Source organism: Archocentrus centrarchus, unplaced genomic scaffold (genome assembly GCF_007364275.1).
Source record: "Archocentrus centrarchus isolate MPI-CPG fArcCen1 unplaced genomic scaffold, fArcCen1 scaffold_26_ctg1, whole genome shotgun sequence".
In the NCBI taxonomy this organism is placed as follows: Eukaryota; Metazoa; Chordata; class Actinopteri; order Cichliformes; family Cichlidae; genus Archocentrus; species Archocentrus centrarchus.
Window position 1 is genome coordinate 496,885 of NW_022060256.1, and position 26,513 is coordinate 523,397.

General features: G+C 40.9%; 1 protein-coding gene across 1 annotated transcript; it reads left to right on the top strand.

Moving 5' to 3' along the window:
- Positions 1–13,635: 13,635 nt before the first annotated feature.
- LOC115775871 (GTPase IMAP family member 8-like) lies at positions 13,636–23,595 on the top strand. The gene is made up of 3 exons (XM_030723387.1): positions 13,636–13,717; positions 20,606–21,781; positions 21,905–23,595. Exons 1-3 carry the CDS (start codon positions 13,636–13,638, stop codon positions 23,485–23,487), a joined length of 2,841 nt encoding a protein of 946 aa, XP_030579247.1. The 3' UTR covers positions 23,488–23,595.
- Positions 23,596–26,513: the final 2,918 nt, after the last annotated feature.

The following is a 26,513-nucleotide window of genomic DNA, read 5'->3' on the forward strand; positions in this document are numbered from 1 at the left end:
GCACAGCCCCAGATCTCCACGCAATGTTGTAGAGGTGTGCGAACCAAGAGAGCCCTACAGCATCCAGAGCCTTCAGGAACTCAGGGCGAATCTCGCCCACCCAAGGAGCCCTGCCATCAAGGGGTTGTTTAACCACCTCAGTGACCTCACCCCCAGTGATGGGCAAGTCATCCCCCTCATCTCTAGGCTCTGCTTCCACTACAGTGTCAGTGGGATTAAGGAGGTGAGAAAATGAAAAAGTATGTTGAGCATGAAGGAATCTACATGTAGGTAAAAGAATACGTTTCATTTACTACAACTGGTTCTGAGCAGCCACCTGTCCCACATGCTGGTAGGAGCCCTGAAAGTTCACACAGAACGAAGTTTCCTCCAGTGAATTATGAGAAAACAGATCAAGCATGAACCTTCAGGTACGCGGTTGACTGTTGTGACCTGCAGGCTGTTGTTCAGGTTGTGTATCTGTTGTAGCTATCAGCATCACACAGCAGGGTGGAACAGGCTCTGGCCTTCATTTTCTTTCCTTATATCGCCTCATGTACAGTTGTGATCAGAAGTTTCCATCCAGTCATCACGGGCACAATTTCTGTGAACTGTATATTTCCAGGGTGGAATTATTGTACATCTTACATCTGTAAGTACTATAAAAACAAGAATTGGGTGCACAAGTTTGAATTAATTTTGGCTTCTGGAATGAGCTTCCCAAAGCCCCAACCTCAACCCTACAGAACATCTGTGGACTACGTTTTAAATCCGGCTCCATGCCAGTAAACCAACCAATTTATATGAACTCTACCAATTCTGCCCTGAAGAGCGGTCAAATATCCAGCCAGAATTATGCCAGGAGCTTGTTGATGGCTACAAAAAGTGTCTGGTTGAGGTGCAACTTGTTAAGGACCATTTAACCAAATATTAATCTGGCTGTGTGTATAATTTTTGTGTGTGTCAGTACAATTTGACCTCTGTTGTTTTGTTCCACATCCTCTCATTCAGCTCCATTATTCTGAATGTCATCTTGATGCTGTCTGACTGTTTTGTATATTTCTGATCATCATTTTCTTCCTGTTTCTCTTTTAGAAGTTCTTTATCTCTCCCACGTTCTACACAAATTCTTCTACACATATTATTTGTAGCTGATACACAGCAGGCTAGAACAAGCCCTGGATTCATTTTGCTTTCTAATAGATTAGGCCACCTTATGCAAACAGCTCTGGGTACCGATGCAGTTTATTCAATCTATGAATCCTGTGATGCTGATTGTCAGTGTTGGTTAAAGTCCAATACTGACAATATATATATAAAAAAGCAAATTTTGGTTGTAGACCATTGTGACCGTTCTAGTGGGTTTAAAACATTTTAGCTGAGCTTAAATGTAATTTTCAACCCTGAAAATTTCATCTGGATATCTGCTGTGATTATGAGGGATCAAAACAGGAAATGACAACTTATTGGTAAATGGACTAGTTCTTATATAGCGCTTTTCTCCTCAAAGCACTTATACAACACTTTTGCATTCACCAATTCATACAAGCACTTCCATCTGTATGTAAGCTAAGTGCTTTTACTGTCTACCATTTACCCACATTCAAACTGCAACACTTGCGTAGAGCAGCCAGGAATCAAACCGCCAACCTTTCGATTAGTAGGCGACCTGCTTTACCTCCCGAGCCACAGCCACCCCACCTAATTTCAAACCATCCTTATCTGGAGGTCGTGTAACTGAAAATACAGCATGAATGGGTGTTTCTCTCACAGATAAAAGAAAAAGCAAATGAGGGGAAATCACAGAGGACCGTTTTTATCAAATGAAACAGGTCAGCATCTGAGTTCAACTAAAAGAGAGAAAGGGAACATCATGACACACTTTACACAAAAGCACAAAAGGAGCAACAGCTGGACCTGCACAGATCGTTAGATTTAGTGGCAGATATCTAAAAACATCATCACTGAATCAGCTGTACGAGCTCAGGCAGGTTTTCCATCTGTGTGTGCTTAATAATTTTTTTAATAATAACGACAAACAGATGAGGTTTACTTGTTTTTCCATTTCTGAGCTAACAGGTGGACACCCGCAGCTCTCAGAGACAACGGCCTGTTTGTTTTCCTTAGCGTGTTGGTACATCTGAGGACGTGGGCTCCGAAACAGATAATAGAAGCTGTACTCTTGTTTTTTGTGCTGCCTGGATAAAAATAAAAATTCTTCCTAAGTTTTGATTTTGCAGGAAGGACGCACATATATGTGGGGCTGAGCCCATCCCCGCTCATTGCCACAGTCAGAAGGGTCTGAACCTGGTCGTCATCTGAGCTGTTTGCAGAGGTGTTGACGAGGAAGAGTTCACCTTCCTGTTAGCAAACACGTTTACACATACACAGATTTTTTTTCCCGAACAGCTTCTTAGTGACCTGAAACATAACTGTTCATATCTCAACTTTTTAATCAAATCTCCACCTTAATGGAATCGACCCACTTAGTTTTTGCTCAGTGGGTCGATCACTCGTTGCACTTGTTGTCCTGAAGGAACAAAATGGCAACTTTTAAAAACATGTGAAACTAAAAATGTACATGTGATCGGTGCACGTGTGTTAACAATCTGAAAGAAAACATTTGTGTAGATAATGTAGACATTTTTGTGCACAGAAGGCTTTTTAATAGTGCAAAAGATCTGATCTGTTTAAGGTTCAGTTTATTAGAAATTATTGTACACATTTGTAAATCATTGCTTGTAGACACTAATTTATCTTCACAAACTTTCAGGTACATGGTTGACTGTTGTGACCTGCAGGCTGTTGTTCATGTTGTGTATCTGTTGTAGCTATCAGCATCACACAGCAGGCTGGAACAGGCTCTGGCCTTCATTTTCTTTCCTTATATCGCCTGATATGCACAGCTCATGTACAGTTGTGATCAGAAGTTTCCATCCACTCATCACGGGCATGATTTCTGTGAACTGTTGTTTTTCCAGGGTGGAATTATTGTACAGCATACACCTTTACTGACTTTAAAAAACAAGAATTTGGTGCACAAGTCTGAATTAATTTTGGCTTCTGGAATGAGCTTCCCAAAGCCCCGACCTCAACCCTACGGAACATCTGTGGGGTCAAATATCAGGCCAGAATTATGCCAGGAGCTTGTTGATGGCGAGGTGCAACTTGCTAAGGACCATTTAACCAAATATTGGGGGTGGGATGGTGGTGGTGGTGGTGGTGTATATTTGAGCCTGTATGGATTAGAGAAATTTAAAAATTATTTCAAAGTCTTCAAAATTCTTGTTTTTAAAGTCTTTAAAAGTTTTTAAAGTTTTTAAGGATGTGTGCTGTACAATCATTCCAGCCTGGAAACAGTTCACAGAAATCATGTACATGATGAGTGGATGGAAGCCATAGCTGAATGTTCTTTGGAGTTATAAACTCCACACAGATTGTTCGCCTGATAAAAGTTTTGTCTGTGTCAGTACAGTTTTACCTCTGTTATCTTGTTCCACGTCCTCTCATTCAGTCTGAATGTTGTCTTGATGCTGTTTGACTGTTTTGTTTTGTATATTTTTGATTATCATTTTCTTCCTGTTTCTCTTTCAGAAGTTTTTTGTCTCGCCCACATTCTGCACATATTATTGTAGCTGACACACAGCAGGCTAGAACAGGTCCTGGATTCCTTTTGCTTTCGAACAGATTAGGCCACCAGATCGTGTTATATATCATAAAGTATGCAGACTTCATGGTCACAGCTTCTCATGGAGCCACAAATGCATGCTGCATTCAAGTGACAATGGACAAATTATTCATTTTCTCTTACTTTAATTTGAAAATTGCAGGAGACGTCATGAACAACAGTTAGACAACACATAACACAGCAAATAAAAAGGTAGTGCAAAGAGATGACAGACGTTAAGGGGCACTGATTCAGATATTTGGTGATGAGAGCAATTGACACACAATCTGTCTGTCAAAGGAGTTTTTTCAAAGTTAAAAAGATTTATAAATCTTTTGGTTTTGTTGAATAACTCTATTTTTATTAATATTTTACTTCTGACAGTGGATAGATCCCATCAAGAGCTTTCATTTGATATATATCTCAGTTTTGACCACAATGTCACTTACACCATTATGGCTCCAAGCCCTCAAATGGAAAGAGAAGCAAGACAGAATTCATGTGTGAGAATGAGAAGAAGACAGGTGGAAAGTAGTGAATTTAGAGAAAAAAAAAAAAAATTTTTTTTCTCCTTTTTTCTTTTCACTCTCCCTTCTTCTTCTTCTTCTTCTTCTTCTTCTTCTTCTTCTTCTTCTTCTTCTTCTTCTTCTTCTTCTTCTTCTTCTTCCTTTATTAATACAGGAAAATCTCTTAAAACTTATTGTCTCATTTACAAATGAGACCTGTTACATACATAAAAAAAGGACATAAAAACAGTAAAACAATCTACTTTACTTTTTCCTTCCTGCCTGTCATACCTGGCAGTCATATTGTGTGAACAATGATCACAATGAATGAATAAATAACAGAAGGACTGCCAGAAACTACCAGACATGACAGACATTTTAAAAAAAAGGAAATAACATACAATTTAAATACAGTGTGATTAAGATGGAGCTGCCAAGCAGGAGGACAAGAGGGAGACCTCAGAGGAGATTCATGAATGAAGTGGAGGAGGACATGCAGAGGGATGGTGTGACATACACTGGTTCTTCCTCCTCCTCCTCCTGGCACAGCAGATCATCTGCCTCCATCTCACCCTATCCCAGCTTCCTCCTACAGTGTACCACAAAAGTGAGTACACCCCTCACATGTCTGCATATATTTAAGTATATCTTTTCATGGGACAACACTGACAAAATGACACTTTGACACAATGAAAAGTAGTCTGTGTGAAGCTTATATAACAGTGTAAATTTATTCTTTCCTCAAAATAACTCAATATACAGCCATTAGTGTCTAAACCAGCGACAACAAAAGTGAGTACACCCCTAAGAGACTACACCCGTAAATGTCCAAATTGAGCACTGCTTTTCATTTCCCCTCCAAAATGTCATGTGACTCGTTAGTGTTACTAGGTCTCAGGTGTGCATAAGGAGCAGGTGTGTTCAGTTTTGTAGTACAGCTCTCACACTCTCTCATATTGGTCACTGAAAGTTCCAACATGGCAAAGAACTCTGTGAGGATCTTAAAAGACGAATTGTTGCTCTACATGAAGACTGTTATATTAGCTGCACACAGATATGCAGACATGTGAGGGGTGTACTCACTTTTGTGATACACTGTAGGAGGAAGCTGGGATAGGGTGAGATGGAGGCAGATGATCTGCTGTGCCAGGAGGAGGAAGAAGAAGAACCAGGTAAATCTGTTTGAATTTCCTTTGTATTTGCCCTAAAATAGGTTAGCTCTGCTCAGCCTCCCATTCAGAGGAAGATCGTTTCTGCTGCTTGTATCTGTGATTTTACTCTGAAAATCTCAAACCTCTTCCTCTAATTTAGTTTAGTTTGATTTCATTAGTTTGACCTTGAAAGATTTCACATAGTAGACTTTCTTTGTGCACAAAGACACAAATCAGTAGTCATGAGACCTGATAATTTTTTTTTACGTAAATGAAAAAAGGGCAAATGTATGCCCAAGAACATGCATCAGTAGATTCAATTTCATTTTTGCCATATTACTGTGAGACTGTGATACAGTAGCAGTTATTGTGAGACCTGAGCTCTTCAGAGGAGGTGGTGACCGTTTAGAGTTGTTGTTTTAGTGTGCCAGTCACGTGATGGATACCTAGCACTGCATAGATATCCATCACATGATCTACAAATTAAGGTTTACAAATGTGGTACACTTTGTATGTGATTGATTTACTCACGTGTTCGAATCCACACGCAATTTAGACACAAAACTATTTTACAAATATGCACATCACAACCTTGATACATATTAATCCATGCACAGATTTTAAATGCCATCTTTACAGAGCTTTTAAATTGTTTTAGTGACATTGGGCAGGAGGGTTCGAGCTACAGGCAGGGGTAGGCTCACCGCACCGAACAGTGCCATCCCCTGTAGGGGTGGGGCCGCGCCACAGTAAAGAATATAAGCTGTACAGAAAACATGAGTCTTGTTTCTAACCTCTGATTGGATGGGGATTGTGCAGCCCATCCTCAAATTCTCCCATTGAACAACTTTTTAATATCATCAGAGGTAAAAACAGAAAAAGAAACAGACTGCTGTGTCTCCTGGAGCGTGTGGAGGTGTTCACCTGTTCAACTCAGAGAAAGGCAAACAGGTGAAACACACATACATTTTTTTGCTAAACAGATAATCTCTGCTCAAACCCATATAGATCACAAAATATGTTCAGGGTTTTTTTTTTCCTCTGCAGGTCTGATTTACCTTTTTTTTGGTTGGTATGCTGTGCTGTGATTGAGTTAATGAAGGATTTATTATTATGAATTACTTTTCTGATTTACAGCTTTTGTGACTGGCTGCTGGGCACTGAGAACCTGCTACTGTGTGTATATAGTAATGCTTTCTCTTTGACGTGTGTGTTATTATTTTCAGTTCAAGTTTATATTCTTTTGCATATTTGTGAATGAGCAGCAACATCAAAATGAAGTTTTTCGTTATGTAGTGAACCTTTTTATTTTTTTCTCTGAGAAGATAAAAAGTTTATATTTAAACTGGAGGGTGAGACAGTTAGTAAAGATGAATATAAAATGAATATTATTTTGATATATTGGTTATTTTCATCTCTTTACTGAAGGTATTGTAGGGCTCTTAATTATCAAGATGATATTCTGAGTTTTTTTTAATGTGTGTGTGTGTGTGTGTGTGTGTGTGTGTGTGTGTGTGTGTGTGTGTGTGTGTGTGTGTGTGTGTGTGCTGCTTGTACACAGATTCCTGCTGTTCATCAGTCTGTAGAAACCATCATTCAGCTGCTTAATATTAGTTGTATACAATTATTTATTCTGCATATTTTTGTCAGCAATTAAAGATGCCAGCAAATCAGCAGCCTGCGGGCGGCTAGACAGCTGTTGTGAACTCCAGCCAGACTGTACATGTATTATTTGTAGTTGTCCATTGTTACACAGCCGGCTGGAACAGGCTCTGGCATTTGTTTTACTGCAGATTGTATCACCTAAAATGCACAGATCATATTTCATCTTGTGGAGGTTTCAGTTTTGATTTAGAACTTGAGTGCAGTGTGAATTAGTGGATCTGTCGGTGTCACAAACATTTTAGCTAATTCTTTGTTCCTTCTAGGAGGCTTTTTGAAAAGCAAGAATTATGAGGGAATCTAAAATTGGGGCACAAATTATTAATTTCAGTTGTGTGTGTCTGGAAAATAGTTTTACATGTGTTTTCAGATTGTGTTCCCCACCTGATGTCCATGCATTCTTTTGTTTGGGCTAAATCTGGTTGGTGAACCGTGGCTTTAAAAAAAGACTTGGGTTTGAAATCGCAAAGACTTACAAAGACTCGAACCTTCAACCTAATCTCAGCCATTCACTCATGATATCTAACCCTGGTACACACATCATGGCTAAAACTGGATACACTTGGCTCTCAATGTAACAATTAATGAGATGTTTGCAGTACGAGTAAGTGTGTCCAAACTTTTGAGTGGTACTGTACAGACCGCACAAATGCACATTTAAAAAATATGAACACAAAATGCTTTTTAACTGATAGCCACACAATTTCCACTTAATGTACACATACTGTTATCAGAAAGCATATTTAAAAAATGTTTATGTCAGTTTTTCAAATTTAAATACAAAGAGAAAAATTTGTGGTTGGTCAGTTGAACACATTTGCAAACCTGAGTATTAATTTGTGTATTACATGCTCTATATTGCGACTAGTTTGAGACCAATTTAAGTATCCCACGAAACAACAAACATCATCAACACGTCACCAATAACAAGTTCTCTTTTTTCATGGTGTTCTATTTGTACCACATTTATGCTCACAGTCCTGTTACATGATGTGTGTGATTCAAAGAATGTAAATTTTTTTCCTTCCAGTTCAGCCAGCCTGTTTTTTTCAGCAAAGTGACATCATGGCGATGGAAGCAGCTGGTGAGTCCAGTCACATTTTATTGATTTGGATAACAGTCACCTAACTTGATGAATAAATAAATGCATGTCTTTTGTGTAGAATGCCAAGTTTACATTCAAACAAAGACTGAAGACACTGGCAAGTGTATTTACTCCACCTGCAAGTCCATCCATTGTGACTCTACCTGTCCTTGATATACAAAAATAACTTACATGCTAATCCAGCACAGTGCTACACAAAAACCATTTTCTTCCTGCTGCAGACAGCACATGCCAAGTGATCAATGTTTCACACACTGTACATTATTTGTATTTTCAACATACACTACATGCCACCTAGTGTGCAAAAATGGGAACTACATGAGCACTTTGAAATTCTATTTTTCCTTCCAAAACGTAATTTCTGAAGAAGAGAATCTGTGACACCATGTATGTTCTAAATGTATCCACCAATAAAAGTTGCTATGGTCTGTGGCATTTGTGGGGTTTTGTTGTTTTTGACCTGTTCGTAAATTCTAGTTTTGATTAATGTTATTATGCTGGCTTTTCTCATTATTTATGATCTCAATGTTTGATCTGGGCAAAATTTTTATTAAATATTTTATTAAATTATTTTAGAAGATGCAATCCAAAAGAAACAGGAGACTGCAAGGTGGTGTCAGGGGAGAATGTAGTTAGGCAGCATCAGATGGTCTGTAGTTCAGAGAGTTCAGAGTTCAGAGAGGAGGTGAAACAGGCTCTGGGTGGGGAAAGAGGACAAGGAGACTTCAGTTCAGGAAAGTATTCAAAGGAAGAGGTTAGCAAAGAAAAAGTGGGATAGTCAGGGAGACGAAGGAAGTGGACAGGAGTACTGGGAGACTACGAGTAATGCAAAGAGCAAATTGGCAAAGTAAAAGGCTTAAGGCAACAGCATCCCAGCTTCTCATCTTTTCACACAGGCTCAGATTGTTACATTTAATCAAAATGGTACAAATTTTGCTTATTACATTAAACTAATTACTTGGCATTTCAGAGGCTTAAAGACCTGATAGCACATAACTTATGTAACACCAAGGGATTTTTCATATATGTGTTGGAGGGCTGATTTGAGGTCTTTGTATTTTCGCAGGAGAGGATTTCAACAAATCAGAATGCAGCAGCTCTGACTTCGAGGACTGTAAGTCGAGTTTACAACATTTTATATATCATGAATGAAAGAAAAAGTTTTAGATGTTATGCCAGGAACTGTTTTTCTATCAGGTAGTTGCAGGTCACAGCCTTTAATAGATTTTAAAAATGGAAGGTGTATATTTGAATGTGTATATTTTTTGCATCCTTGTCGATACCAATGAAGCTCACAATATTTCTCTGAGATTGTGTCTAATCACAGTCATAGACCCCATATTTAATTCAGTGTTATTAACTCTGTTCTTAAGCCTCCTAGTGCTCCACCTCTTGTAGCATCTAAAGCAGTGTGAAAACTTACACACAGGAATAAAAGCCCTAAAATCCAGTACTATCTGAGGTATGATACATCTGTATCCATCACAGATATAGACAATATCCCCACGAATCTTTGACGGATGTGTTTTGGAGATTTCTCCATGAACGGACAAGATTGGACCCTGAAAAAATCTAACATCTGTTACGCATCTGGATAATATCCATTTAAACATCTGTGACAGATCATATCCATAAAGTCAGATCTGCCATGGAGGATTCCGGAGTACTCCGGATCTTTCCGATACAGGCCCTTTTTGTCCAGAGTTACTGAGATTTTTTTTGTTGATGGGACTGCTAATATCAGGTCTCATATTATCCCTCCTGCCACTGACCCATCTGCTCACAGACCAACCTATGTTGTTTTTGACCACTTTGAGCCTGTGTCTTTTTCATTGCTGAAAAAAGTAGTCAGTCACTAGAAACCCACGAGATGTCCTCTGGATATTATTCCATCTCACCTACTGATAGATGTTTTGTCATGGCGGGTGGTGTGATAGGCGGGGATGGACCCAAATGCAGGACTCCAAAACAGGTGTAACTTAAAAGGTATTTATTAAAGAACAAAACAAATAACAAAAATCCACTTGGGAGGCAGACCAAGAGCAAAAACCAAAAACAAGACGAGGCACAGAAACAAAACACTCCACTGAGACAAAACCAACAACACAACAACAAGCAGAGGAAACACAGGACTTAAATACACCAGGGGATAATGAAGGAAGTGGAAACAGCTGGGAACACAGGTGAACCAAAATACCTTGCCGAGACAAGGGTAAGCAAAACTGAACACAACACACAGGGACCAGATGACTATCAAAATAAAACCGGAGGTGAGACAAGGGAACAAAGATGCAGACTTGGCACAGAACACAAGGAACTAGAAAAATCAAAACATAACCAATCCCCACAACAAAAGAAACCCAGAACAGACAAAACAAAGCAAAAACAAAACACAGGGTCAAAAGGACCCTGGACCATGACATGTTTTAGACATTGTAGGTATGAGTGTGTTGTCTCTTATTATGGCAGTAGAAGTCTTAATTCTGGGTGTGTACCTGGTGATTTTAGACATGCTGTGGTGGAGCCTATTCTTAAAAAACTAAATCTTGATCCAACCATTATCCAACTTCAGGCCACTTTCTAAATTAATTCAATTTCAATTTAATTTTATATGTACAGTGCCAAACCATAACAGTTGCCTCAAGGTGCTTTATTTTGCAGATAAAACCCTACAATAATTACAGACCAAATTGCCTTTTCTTTCTAAAGTCTTGGAGAAAGTTGTCCTTCTTCAGCTCCATACATTTTTAGATCATAATGGCATTACTGAAGAAGTTTAGTCTGGGTTCATAGCACATCACAGTACTGAAACTGCTCTTTCAAAAGTTTTCAATGACCTGTTAACTATTACTGATTTCGGGGATTTGGCAGTTTGGTAACACTTTCTTTTACGGCTCGCCCCAAGGCTGTAACTACACATATTTTACAGGGATTTACCCTGTAAGTAAATTTAAGTTCTGTGTAATTTTCAGGACTAAGGCTGCAATAACGTGACTTAGGCCGTAATTACTGTTACCAAGGCCGTACTACTTTGATTCAGGCTGTCGTTACCGTGACTACAGCCGTACTACTTTGACTAAGGCTGTAATTACCATGTGTAAGGCCATACCACTTTGACTAAGGCTGTACTATTTTGACTAAGGCCATAATTACTGTGGCTAAGGCTGTACTACTTTGACTAAGGCTGTACTATTTTGACTAAGGCCATAATTACTGTGGCTAAGGCTGTACTACTTTGACTAAGGCTGTACTATTTTGACTAAGGCCATAATTACTGTGGCTAAGGCTGTACTACTTTGACTAAGGCTGTACTATTTTGACTAAGGCCATAATTACTGCGACTAAGGCTGTACTGCTTTGACTAAGGCCTTAATTACTGCGACTAAGGCCATACTACTTTGACTAAGGCTGTACCGTGTCTAGGGCCACCAGTTGACGTTCCCTGCTAGAGATCATGGTATCCTTATGTCTCAGTTGGAGCACTGGAATGCTTTAAGTCTTATTTAACAAACAGAAATTTTACAGTTAGGCTGGGGCATACATCCTCCTCAAGAAGCCTGTTTTTGTGAGGTCCCCCAGGGGTCTGTTCTTGGCCCAGTTCTTTTTTTGATTTATATGCTCCCCTTGGGCTCAATTTAAAAAAAAACAAAAAAACGTGGCATCTCGTTTCATTGCTGTGCAAAAGACTCACAGATTTACCTGCTACTGAAATGAAAATTGATGAGGCCTCTGAGGGCCTTACTGGACTGTTTGGAAGATGTTAAGAACCATCCATCCATCCAACTATGTTTATCTGGGGTCACGGGGGCAACAGCCCAAGCAGAGAAGCCCAGACTTCCCTCTCCCCAGTCACCTCCACCATCTCATCCAGAGGGACCCCAAAGTGTTTAATCTTTCCAGCATGTCCTGGGTCTACCCTGGGGCCTCTTCCTGGTAAGACATGCCTGGAACACCTCACCCAAGAGGTGCCCAGAAGGCATCGTAATAAGATGCCTAAGCCACCTCAACTGGCTCCTTTCAATGTGGAGGAGCAGTGTCTCAGAATTGATGACAAAGGGCTGCCCTGGTGGAGTCCAACACCCACAGGAAATACAGATACAGACAATGCTGTCACTGTGGTTGTACAGGGACTGAAATCATTGTAAAAATGGTCCAGACACTCCATACTCTTGCAGGACCTCCCACAGGATACCCCGAGGGACGTGGTCAAATACTTTATCTAAGGCTATCAAGCACACGTAGACTGGTTGGGCAAACTCCCACACACACTTGAACACCCTCGAGAGGACAAAGAGTTGGTCCATCGTTCCACGACCAGGACGAAAACCGCATTGTTCGTCTTGAATCCCGGGCTTGACTGACTCCAGCACCCTGGCATAGACCTTATCGCGGAGGCTGAGGATGGTGATCCCCCGAAGATTGGAGCACATCCTCCAGTCTCCCTTCTTGAAGATGAGGACCACCCCCCCTGGCCTGCCAAGCCAGTGGCACCACTCCACACGATGTTGCAGAGGCGTGTCAACCAAGACAGCCTTATAGCATCCAGAACCTTCAGAAACAAATCTTGTCCACCCCAGGGGCCCTGCCACCAAGGAGTTGTTTAACCACCTCAGTGACCTCACCCCCAGTGATAGAAGAGTCATCCCCCTCATCCCCAGACTCTGCTTCCACTACAGAAGATGTGTCAGTGGGATTAAGGAGGTCCTCAAAGTATACCTTTCACCATCTCATGATACCCTCAATTAAAGTCAGCAGCACTCCATCCACACTATAGACTGTGTGAGTAGAACACTGCTTTTCTCTCCTGAGCCGCCTGACGGTTTGCCAGAATTGCTTCAATGCCATCCGAAAGTCTTTTTCCATGGCCTCAGTGAACTCCTCCCAACACCTGAGTTTTTGCTTCGGCCACTGCCTGAACTGTGTCCTGCTTGGCCTGTTGGCACCCGTCAGCTGCCTCTGGAGTCCCACAGGCTAACCAAGCCTGATAGGACTCTTTCTTCAGCTTGATGGCTCCCTTCACCTCTGGTGACCACAACCTGGTTCAGGGATTACCACCACGACAGGCACCAACCACCTTGCAGCCACAGCTCTGAGCAGCGGCCTTAACAATGAGGTGCGGAACATTCGGACTCAATGTTCTCAGCCTCCCTACTGTCAAAGTTCTACTGGAGGTTGGAGTTGAAGATCTTGTGGAGTGGGGCATCTGCCAGGCATTCCCAGGACCCTCAGGACACGTTTATGTGCAGCAGGTCTGTCCAGCTTCCTCCCCCACCACCTGATCCAGCTCACCACCAGGTGGTGATCAGTTGACACCTCAGTTCCTCACTTCACCCGAGTGCCCAGAACATATGTCCGGAGATCTGGTGATAAGATTACAAAATTGATCATCGACCTGTGACCTAGGGCGTCCTGGAGCCACATGCACTTATGGACATCCTTATGTTTGAACATGGCATTCATTATGCACAAATTGATTTGCACAGAAGTCCAATAACAAGACACCATTTGGGTTCAGACTGGGCAGGCCGTTCCTCCCAATTATGCCGCTCCACTGTCATTGCCCATATGAGCGTTGAAGTCCCCAGCAGGACGATGGAGTCAACGAATGGAGCACTCTCGAGCACCCTGCCCCGCGACTCCAAAAAGGGTTGGTACTCTGAACTGTCATTCAGCACAGAAGCGCAAACAACAGTCAGTACCCATTCCCTGGCCCGAAGGTGCAGGGAAGCCACCCTCTCGTCTACCAGTGAAAACTCCGATGTACAGGCAACAAGCCGGGGAAGCTAGGGGCAACTCCAGTGGGGAACAGACTCCAGCCCCTATCCAGGAGACTGGTTCCAGTGCCCAGGCCATCTGTTGAGCCTGACTATATCTAGCTGGTATCTCTCAAACTCACACACTAGCTCAGGCTCCTTCCCCACCAGAGAGGTAACATTCCATGTCCCAATAGCCAGTTTTGATAGCCGGGGATCGGTCCACCAGGGCCTCCGCCCTTGGCCACTGGCCAACACACACTGCATTCGACCCATAAAATACCTCCTGTTGGGGGGTGGGCCTACAGGAGGGCAGGCCCATGTCATCTCTTCGGGCTTTGCCCGGCCAGGCACTATGGACTAATGACCGGTCACCAGACGCTCTCCCGCGAGCTCCCTCCCCAGGCCTGGCTCTAGGGCGGGGCCCCAGTAACCCTATACTGGGCAGGGTAAACAGTTCCAGTTGGCGCCATTTCCATATGGGCCTTCTGAATCTTCTTAACAATTTTCATGTTAAGAAGTAGGTTTCTTTAAATTTTATTAACCTAAACAAACAGAAAACAGAGGTCATTGTGTTTGGTGCTCATGACCGCTACGATTTTGGTCCTTTAAGAACTTGGGAGTGATCTTTGATAGTAATCTGACTTTTGACAAACATGTTAATGCTGTCATTAAATCTAGTTTATTTCATCTTCGGCTACTTGCAAAGGTGAAGCCATTCCTCTCTTTTCGAGACTTTGAGAGGGCCTTCCATGCCTTCATTTCATCTAGACTAGACTACTGTAATAGTCCTTATTCAGATGTCACTTTGTCACTAGTTTGCCGACTGCAGCTGGTCCAAAATGCTGCAGCACGGTTATTAACTGCACTTGAAAGTGGAACCACATATCCCCCATATTAGCATCCCTACACTGGCTGCCAGTCAGTTTCTGAATTGACTCCAAGGTTTTATTACTCATTTTTAAGGCACTGCATAGGTTAATGCCTTCTAACCTCTATGATCTTTTAAGTTTCTACATTCTCACTAGATCACTGAGGTCAGCTGAGCAAATGCTCCTAAGTGTCTTGAGGTCCAGATTAAAGCACAGAGGAGATTGGGCCTTTGTAGTTGCTGCTCCGAAACTGTGGAACAAACTGCCGCTTTACATCCAGACTGCTCTAACAGCAGAAACTTTTGATACTGTTTGAAAGCCCATTTTTATTCTATGGCTTTTAAACTAGACTGAGTTCTGGGTACATTTGTGGTTTTGTTTTTACTCAGGTTTTTATTATTTTATGCTTCCAGTCTTAACTGTCATTTTCTCTTATATTTTAATTTACTTCAATATTTAAGATGTACAGCACTTTGGTCAACTGCTGTTGCTATAGAAATAAACTTGGATTGACTCGACCCTTTGTGATCACAGAATTCCTGTCATCTTCAAATAAGACAAATGACAACATCAGTGTCATCTTATTTGATACAGACCTGATTTTGCATGATAATAAAATTCATATATGATTTTGCTCCTTATCTGGGTGACAGTGGTAGCAGTCTAAGCAGAGTTGCCCAAGCCTCCCTCTCCACAACCAGCTGCTCCAGCTCTTCCCCACCTCCATAAGAAATGGTAAATGGTAAATGGACTAGTTCTTATATAGCGCTTTTCTACTCAATCAGAGCACTCAAAGCCCTTATACAACCTGTTTGCATTCACCCATGCACTCCCATTCATACAAGCACTTCCATCATTAATTAAGCTAAGTGCTTTTTTAATTAACTAGCATTCACACGCATTCATACTCCGACAGAACGGTCGGAGAGCAACTTAGGGTTGCTGGAGGACACGTAATTTGTTGCAGCCCCTCCAGTGTGCCCCAGGGCCTTAGGAGGCATTTTGTTGCTTTGTACTTGTGACATTGCAATGGCAATAAATTGAATTGAATCTAATTCTGGTCATATGGTAAACCACCTCAACTGACTCCTTTTGATGTGGAGGAATATGGGCTCTATGTTGAGCTTCTCGAATGACCGAGATCCTCATCCTATTACTAAGGCTGAGTCCAGACAGCCTTTAGAGGAAGCTAATTTCTGCTGCTTGTGTCCATGGGTGAAGGCAGGAACATGGATGGACCCGTAAAAATAAGCAGCTTCACTTTCGCGGTCAGCTGTGTATTTACCAGAGTGTCATGGTCAGCAGTGTAGCAGGGGAGAGATGGACCCAAAATCCAGGACTCACTAAACTAGACCCAAAGCACAAGAACCAAAGACACTATCAAAATGAAACAGGAAGAGGCAAACACAGAAAGACTGGCAAGACATCCAAACAGGATACTGGAAAGGCAGGGGAGAACAGAGCACAAACATAAAAAAATCATAAAAACAAATGTTTTTTATAAAAACAAAAAAGAATTCTTAAACACCAAAAAGTCCAAAAAACCCAAAACACTAGGTCAAACCCAGGACCATGACACATACTACGTTTTCACCGCTGAGGTGCTGGTGCTGGTGCTCGTGCCAGAGCTGGTGTTGTTTTTTAATAAACTGGCGAACTTAAGAACGCGCCTGCATTTCCACCGCAGATTGCGAACTGATCTGTTACGTAAAAGTGTGGCTTGGTCTGAAAACAGAAGCCGAAAGGCACAAACATCGGCGAACACTCCCCTTTTTTCAAACTCTATTTCTTGTGCTGCCAACATCTACAACTACTTCAGCATCTGTGTGTGGCACAAGGTAAACACAGACGGCGATTATGAGCAAGACGACAAGTACACACTTTACATCCTTTTATCTGTGATATGAACTGAACCCAGTCACACAGGCCTAGGGATTGGTCCATGTCCATCTGGCAACCACCTGTTGCTAGGGAAAAATGTATATTCCCCAACTGGTTAGCTAAAATCTCCTTGTGATTGCTTTGGTCACTGGTGCATTGTTGTGGTCACAGATTGAATGGAAGCAATGAACTTGCCTATAAATGCTGTCCAGCTGCTCTCTGAGCTGTAGTGAAACTGTGAAAAGCAACACATACAGGATGAAGGTTTGCCTTCAAATTAAAAGTAAAAGTGACTTTTGAAACATGCTGGCTGCAGGAATGAGTCACAACTTTTACTTTGAAGACAGACCTCCTGTTCTCTTTTCTTTGCACTTTTTAAAGTTTTACTACCACTGGGCTAGTAGTTAGTATTTGCAAAAAACATGAAAAACCACAGGCAACTGTGGCAATCTGATAACAACCAAAGCAATCACAAGGAAGTTTTTGGTTCAGCACTTTCTTTGCAACTAAATTCATCCAGTGCCAGAAACCCCAGGAACCACTGGCAACCAATGGTTGTATCATGTCAAGTATAGTGGAACACTCTTGAGCAATGTATGCATAGCTTTGTGAGAAACGTCATTATTTTCTTTAATTGAAGTTAAATTAAAATAATGTTAGATGATAGAAAAAAGTGGAATTTAAAATTATTCTTTTTCATTAATCTTTCATCTTAAATTTAACCTCAGACACCCAGGCCACGGAATGACCTTGTGTAAGCTCACCACAATACCATCTCACAGAGACAGGGGCCTTGACTCCAGTCAGAATCCAGGATGTCTCCTGGAGTTGACATTATTTTCTGCTTTGAAGAAAACGAGTAAATATGTACAGAAAGCTGTTTTGGGCTGAAGAGCAGAATTATTTGATTTTTTTCTACAAAAGGAGAAAGATGTGGATGAAAAACACCAGATACTGGACATTAATAATATAGTTACTGCAACAATTGAATTAATAACTCAAACTGTATGAACAATAAAACCAGTGTTGCTATAACTAATTTTCAGTTTGTGTGTTTGTTTGTTTTTCAGTATCTGAGCTGAGGGTTGTTCTGCTGGGGAACAGCGGGTCTCAGAGGAGTTTATTGGCTAACTTCATACTGGGAGAGGCTGTATTCAACACAGCACAAAATACACAGCTCTGCCAGAGAGTAAAAAAAGAGTTGATGGGAAAAGAAATAGATCTCGTCAACACTCCAGATCTACTGTCACCTAAAATCTCACCAGAAGAGCTGAAAAAACATGTTGAAAACTGCATGAGTCTCTTTGCTTCTGGACCGCGTATGTTCCTGCTGGTTCTAGAGCCTGAAGACTTCACAGAGGAACACAAAAAGAAGCTAGAATCAGTCCTTGAATTCTTTGGCGATCCATTATTTGAGCATTCACTGGTACTGATATCACCCAGAGATAAGAGTTCAGCTTCCATTGAAAAGTATCTGCAGCATCCACAGTTAGGAGACATAATCAAAAAATGTAGAGACAAATTGTTGTGGCAGAAGAACTTGGAACAAGTGCAGCTGTTAGCAGCCATAGCTGCAGTGGTAAAGAAGAACATGGGCGAGTGTGGGAGTGGTCATTTTTTCAACGAGCCGACACCTGTTTCACCAAATCCACATCAAGAAGGAAGAGTCCCTGCAAACTTGGAACCTGTTAGGGGTGGTAAGTGCAGGAATCTGTTGCACTATATAATGTGAATATCAGGTTTAAGTTCAGGATTTTTGCCAGTGTATTACAAATTCTGTGTTCATAAAAGTTATGAACAGGGCAGCCGTGGCAGAGACCAGCACCCATTGAGACAAGTCTTAGCGAAGGTTACAAATGATTTTCTTATTGCATCTGTCAATGGACTCATCCCCGTGCTTGTGGGTGTCATGGAACTGCTGTGGCAGGCAAAGCACAGGACCCCAACACAGGACTCAGGAGGCGAGAACTAAGCTTTAATTTCAGCTTTATTAGCAAAAATGTAGAACATACACTGAGCTGGTCGGGAGCCAGCAGCACAAAACACTAACTCACTCGAACTTGGCTTGACTTGACTAGACATTGACTTGTTGAAGTTAGATGGAAAAGAACCTGGAGAGGTGGTGGTATGTTCTGGAGAGAAGAGGAATGAAAGTCAGTAGCAGCATGACAGAATACATTAGGGAGATAGGTGGAAAGGTGAACATAAAAGGGACAGAGATAGTGAATTTATATTAGTTTAAATACCTGGAGTGAAGCAATGAACAGTGAAGAAGAAAGTGCAGTCAGGGTGGAGTGGGTGGAGTGGGTGGAGATGAGTGTTAGGGATTTGTGACAGAAGAAAAGCAGCAAGAGTGAAAGGTGTTAGATCCCCACAGGTTATGTCTGTGACAGCTTCTCCGTTTCAATGGGGTCCTGGCCACACACGTCAGCGGAGTATTACCCCAACTGATACTCTGTGACACTACTTAAAGCTGCAGCGGGGTGACTCGCCTGGCTTCTTACCACTGATAATCCTAACATCTGCCCCGCTTCCTCTGTGCTCCGATGCTGCCAGTCAGGAAGGCTTACGCAGCTGACCCCGAAGTACAGTCCCGTTAATTGTAGTGGCTGACCCCTTATCGATCCTTGCGCTTGTTACTGGCCAGGATTTATTTAAAGGCTAGGCAGAAAGCCCTAGGGACATAAGTAAATTTTAAGTGGATTCAAGACTAGTGTGACCAAAACAGAGCTAGATGTTGGAGCTTAACTTGCCTATAGTTTTACTATCGCATGAGACTAAGTGTACCATATATGTGGGAAAATAACTGTCAAAAGGACTACTTCTGACTGTTAAAAGTTATTATGCAGGTTCAGCTCAAGCAGTTGCGTAGCTTATAATCAATTCTCAATCAATTCTTAAAATTCAGTAATCAACTTACACATCAGATCTCAAAATCAATACAAGTCAATCACAGAGTATAACTCTCAAAAACTAGATCTCAATCAAGATGGAATACTTATGAGCTGGGTGGCTGAAGGAAAGGGGGAATGAGAATGTCCAGTTGTCCATTAATCCTTTTTTGGGTAGAGAGGACTTTGGACGAGCCACTCGGCCGAAGCGACCGCACCCAAAACCCAGTCTGTTAAACTGCCTCAGTAAGGTGGGGAAAAGGGTGAAGTCCAAAAAGAAGATGTTTTTCATTCCTTCTGTTAACTGTCCTCTTACAATCCTCACGCTGTAATCCAGAAATCTTCTCTGACTCAGCTCAAAGTCCAAAAGATAGAATTTCCACAGCGAAGGTGTATCCAACTTCAACTGAGAAGCAGGGAGAATACCGGCAGAACTGTTCAAAGTCGAATTAGTATCCTCAGAGGGTTGGGGCAGTCCTCTCTGCAGAGTCGAGTCTTGTCCGGGGAGAAAGCTCCTGAAATTCTCGTCTTTTATAGTTTCAGTCTAAGACACAACCTAGCTTTTACACATCATCACGACAGACCATCACCCCACTGCCTTTATCCAATTATGGTATTTAACCCAGACACTACTTCATTTCTTATTTAATATGAGATTTTAAGTACTTTCCGTGTCTGGGACATGTCTGAACATGTTTCTAACTTTGCTCTGCGTATCTCCAGGCAACAGTTTCCAGTTCCTCTTTTTACCCTTGGCTCATGATTGCAAAACTTCCTTACCACACTGCTTCAACCATCATTTCTGTTACACTTACACACATCATTTGATCGTAAATCATATACTTCATTCTCTAACAGTTCTATAAATTTGAATGATTGTTCATTCAGTACCAAGCTTAGTCTAGCGGGCAATCAAGATCTCAACTCACTTGACAAAGGGAAGATTCACCTTACAATATAAAGTGCCTTTCACATTAACTTTCACATTAGCGCAGCCTCCTTATTAGAAAGGCAGTTTAATCAATCATGTGATTTTCTAAACAGTTTCAAATCGAATGGAATGTGCTAAAACTGTGGTAATGAAAATATATATTTTAAAATTTCTGAAGGTAATTTATTTTTTTTATATTTATTACAGCACATGATCTCAGGATAATGCTGTTTGGAAAAAGTGAGAACAAAAAATCAGCACTGGAAAAGCTCATCATTGGGAAAAAAGAGTTTAATGTGTCTAAGGTCCTCACAGGAAAGCAACCCCGCGCTGCCTCTGGAGAGTGGAATGGGAAACCACTAACAGTAGTAAAAACTCCAGACATCTTCAACATGTTTCTAGAAACATTGTTCAAAGAGATGAAGAGCTGTGTGGGTCTCTGTCCTCCTGGACCAAACGTCCTGCTGCTGTTAGTGAAACCTTCTGATTTCACTGAGGAGAACAAAAAAACTCTGAATTTGGTCCTGAGCTTGTTTGGACAAAATGCCTTTAAACACTCCATGGTCATCATAACACACAATGAGAAAGGGAATAACTCAGTGGGAAAACTCATCCAAGAATGCAACCAAAGGGAGTATTTCATCAGCTTTGACAAAAAAGATTCATCTAAAAATCACTCAGAGTTGATGCAAAAAATGAACAAAATAGTGAGTGACAACTGGGGAGAATATCTAATGCTAAAAGAAGAAGCTAAACCCTTGAATCTGAAATCCAGTGTGAACCTGGTTCTGTGTGGGAGGAGAGGAGCAGGGAAGACTTCAGCAGTCAAGGCCATTTTAGGTCAGACTGAGCTTCATTCAGTCTCCAACTCAGAGTGTGTTAAACATCAGGGAGAGGTGTGTGGACGCTGGGTTTCCCTGGTGGAGCTGCCTGCCTTGTATGGAAAACCTGAGGAGGCAGTTTTGGAGGAGTCATTCAAGTGTATCTCTCTCTGTGATCCTGAGGGTGTCCATGCCTTCATCGTGGTACTACCTGTGGCTCCCCTCACTGATGAAGACAAGGAAGAGTTAGAGACCATCCAGGACACGTTCAGCTCTCGAATCAATGACTTCACCATGATTCTGTTCACTGTGGAGTCAGATCCTACAGATCCAGCTGTTGAAAATCTTGTAAGGAAAGACAAAGAGATACAGCAGCTCTGTCAGACCTTCGGACAAAGACGTGTGGTTCTCAACATCAAAGACAAGCAGCAGATTCCAGAGATATTTGAAGCTGTAGAAAAAATTACCCAGCCCATGGGCAAACCAAGCTCTTATACAACTACAATGTCTTTGCATGCACAAATGGAAAAAGTATTACAGCTGAAGATGAATATCATCACTGGTAAGTTAGTAGTTTTTCTGTGTTCAGTGAACCTATGAGTCTTCATGCAACAGTATACAAGAGTCAGATGTTAAGATAACTTAGTTATTAACTAAGTTAACACCAGCTGTTCTAATGTTTCAGGTAATCAAGATGGAAACCAGGGCTCAGGCTGTCTCAGGATTGTGCTCATTGGGAAGACTGGCTGTGGAAAGAGCTCTACAGGAAACACCATTTTAGGGGAAGATGAGTTTAATGCAGAGTCGAGTCAAATATCAGTCACCCAATGTTGTCAGAAAGCACGCAGTGAGGTGGACGGTCGTCGTGTTGTTGTGGTCGACACTCCTGGTCTGTTTGATACAACTTTGTCCAATGAAGAGGTTCATGAGGAGATGGTGAAATGCATCAGTCTTCTGGCTCCAGGACCACATGTCTTCCTGTTGGTTTTACAGATTGGTAGATTCACAGCAGAGGAGAAAGAAACACTGAAACTCATCAAAAAAGCATTCGGGAAGAATTCTGAAAAGTTCACCATTATTCTTTTAACGAGAGGAGATGATCTCGAGCGTAAGGGAGAGTCTATTGATGACTACATCAAGAATAAATGTCATAGTTCCTTCAAGAAACTGATTTCAGACTGTGGAGGAAGATACCATGTTTTCAATAACTCTGACAAGCAAAACCGCACACAAGTCAGTGAGCTGATAACAAAGATCGACACCATGGTGAAGGAAAATGGAGGACGCTTCTACACCAATGAGATGCTGCAAGAGGCTGAAACAGCGATAAAGAAGGAAATGCTGAGGATTCTGAAGGAGAAGGAAGATGAGATTCAGAGAGAAAAGGAAGAGATTGAAAGAAAACATAAGGAAGAAATGAAAGCCATGAAGAAAAGAATGAATGAAGATAAAGAAAAAATGGACCACGATAGAAAACAGAAAGCCAAAAAACTCAAGGAAATGGAAGAAGAAATTCAACTGGATCGAGAGAAGAGAAGGAATGAGCAGGAAATCAGAGAAAAAGAGAGAAAGGAAAAGGAAGCTGAAGAAGAAATACGTCGAGAGGAATTCATAAAACAGCTTGAACATTTGAACAGACTAATTCAGGAAGCAAAAGAGGAAAATAAAAGTGTTGGCAGAGAGCTGGAGGAGACTAGAGAAGAGATGAGAAGAAAACAAGAGGCCTGGGAGAAGACGCTAACAGAAGAGCGGGAAAAACAAAGGCAAGAAGATGAAAAGAGATTGCAGGAGGAGAAACAAGAAATTGAAAAACTGCAGGAAAATTACAATCAAGAAAAACTACGACATGAAAAAAACCAGCAAAAAGAGGATCAACAAAAAAGAGAACAGGAGGAACAAAAGATAAAAGAACTAGAGGAAAAGCATGAGAAATCCCTGGAAGATCTAAAGAAGAATTATGAAGAGGAAGCCAGAAAGAAAGCTGAAGAGTTCAATGAATCCCAGAAGAAACACAAGGAGGAAATAGAAGCTCAGAAGGAAGAGCATGAGAAGGAAATGAATGACTTAGTGAAACGTGTGACCAAAAAGAGTGAAAACCTGAAAAAGATCAAGAATTTAGTAGAAAAACATGAAAAACAAATGAGGAATGTGAAAAATGAGGAGGAAAAAGAAGCTCTACAGGAAACACATGAAAAACAACTGAGTGAGTTGATGCAAGAAATCTTGAAGCAAGGAGCCGATGACACATCAGCCTGCAGCATTTTATGAAGAGAAGTGAACTTTTTCACGTTTGCGTCTTTTTCTGTCATTTAGATAACAAAAGAAGCACAGATTTGTTGTTCTGCATGTTTACATCTCCGGCATATCCTGGCCACAGAAAATGAACCTGATTGGGTATGATCTAAAATATCAGATCTACATAAACACAGTTTCACACAGCAGTCTCTCCATTAAACCAGAGGTGACTATACCAACAGTAACAATGCTTCTGGTTAAACAGTTCACCTCACTGAATAGGTATTAATTATTAATAGTCCCACTCATAAAACCAGCATGTGGCCTCCTGTGCTTCAGTATCACCTCATCAATGGTGGTAAATCCACCTCATGGAGAGGGCACAGTGCCAGTGTTTTTCCACATTCCAGTTAAGTGTCAACTGGATTTTCCTTTTGGTTTTATCTTGATGTTTACTGCCATCTTCATGCACTGTCTGGTTGTTTAGACAAAAAAAAAACAAACAAACAAAAAATAAACATGGGTTAGGTGTCAGTACTTCCTGTAACTCCCAAACACCTCTTACATGATTTGTGTTGCTCTTTGTTGCTGACAACAGCCTACTGAGCCTGATAGAGGATACAGATGGAGACAAAGTACACTCAACAAAAAAGACATGTATTAGAATTATAATAATAAAAAAGGCAATGGAAACTCAGATTCAGAATCAGCTTTATTGTCATTCAGACCATGAAACATAATGTGAACAAAATGTATTTTCTGAGGTCTCAGTGTAGGTCAAACATAGAATTACAATAATAAATAAAATTTCATTTAAATAAAATAAAATAAGATAAATAAATCAACTAGGAAAGGTAAAATAGAATAAAAATACACTAAACTAAACTAAGACTAAATCAAGTATAGCATCTTTCTACTATAGCAGCAACAACTTGAAATGATTTTAAGGTGCAGTGGTGATGACAGAATAACAGAACAGCAGCATGGATCAGAAGGACAGAGCAGTACTCAGTGTAACATTTTTATTCTCATTTAATCATTGTGTGTGCATGGAAATGTTCTATCATATCAAAATGTAGTCAAACATACACAGTGTGGTATATGAGCCAAATGCCCATATTTTCTAACCTGCTGTAGTGATCGGTTTAGTTTATGCTTGTTAATTCTTTGTTTGTTTCATGAATGTAGGTGTGATCAGTAATTAACACATTTTATTATAAATAAAATGACAAATTTGTAAAATTATAAATGGATGGATAAATGAATTAAAATTTTAAATATAATTTAGCCTGCACTCTCTGGAACATCTAAATCATAAATCTCACTGTATTTACTCAATATTTAATAAATATGAATATCATTTAAAGCGATCAGATACTATAGACAATGTAATGCTTTGATTTGTTTTGTTTGTTTTACTAAATATCCAAAATAATTTTTTGCTTCATAATTAAAGACATAACTAAGATTTATTTTAATGACATGTTCTGTAAAGTAAAGGGGCCGAATAATATTGCACGCCCCACTTTTCAGTTTTTTATTTGTTAAAAAAGTTTGACATATCCAATAAATTTCATTCCACTTCACGATTGTGTCCCACTTGTTGTTGATTCTTCACAAAAAAATTAAAATTTTATATCTTTATGTTTGAAGCCTGAAATGTGGCAAAAGGTTGAAAAGTTCAAGGGGGCCAAATACTTTCGCAAGGCACTGTATATCAATTATCTAGATATCAGAATGTTCAGATCACTGAAACAGAAACACTGGACTGGCTGAAGGCTGTGATCGAGGAGACACACAGCTGTCATCTTGCTAACTGCTACGTGTTTACATGAAGGCAGGCATTGTTTAAGCTTTGTGTAGGCTGTATGCTGTAGTGTCACACTATAAATAAAATAACGTAAAAAAATAAGAGGCTGTACATTAAAGGAAAACTTAAAGCATAAGGAAGAAATATGGTAATAGGATGTGCAACTGGGTAGTATAATTTGGGGGGAAAAGAACAAATTTATTTACAGAATAAAATACTTTGAAAAAATGTACAGACAGTAGTGACAACCGACAACAGCACAAGTTGAATCCGAGGTCATGTTCCAACTAATAAAGCCGCCTGTTACAGCACAAAGTAACCGAATTTTGTCATTAACTCTGGCTCTAACTTTGGGTAACCGGAAGTATAAAACCGAACAGCAGAAGAAGCCGTCTGTCATGGCAGCCTACGTGTGCTCTTCCAGAAACTTGTGGATACATGTGCTGACCTTTCTGCTCTGGATCCATCTATGGAGTAAGTCACATTCTGATATGTTACCCTGTTACATATCATGGCAAAGCAGTCAACATCAGGGATACCATTTTCAGGGAACATCTGATGATACATTTTCAACAATGCATGCTTTGTCAGCCTCATTTAAGATTGTGTGGTGGAATGGAGACAGAGGCACCCCTGTACACTCTTCCAAGAGAAGTTTTTCTGCTGACACCAAAGCACTGTGCTTTACATAAAGCAAATCAGATGTGTCATCAAGTAACAAAGTTCCAGTTATTTGTGAATGCAAAATATTAGCAATTTCAGCACCATATTTGCATGTCCATCTTCTTTTCATAATTCCATCTGTATGTCTGTTATCCATTTTGTTTAAATTTCGTGCGGCAGCTTCCTCGCCTGTGATTGTACAATACATGGACAATTGGACAATACGTGCGGAGTCAGGGTCACGCTGAAGGTCTCGCAAGACCACAGGAAATAAGTATCGACGTTCTCTTCCGTCTCCTCATTTTTCAAACTGAATGGCGTTCTGTGTCTACGCTGCTTTCCTGGTACGACAATGGAGGACGTCTATATTTCAACACCCCGGAAGCTCCTCATGAAAGCGGGCCTCTCTACCACCCAGCTTCAATCAGTCCTGCTGCAGACGAGAAGACACTGCTGGCTGCAATGAGTGGATTGTGTCGTCAGCTTACTCAAGTTTCAACTGATATCGGCCAAGAGCAGCGCAATTGAAAGACAAGATGGCGTCTATTGTGGAGAGAGTTGATGCTCTGGAATCCAACAAAGCCTC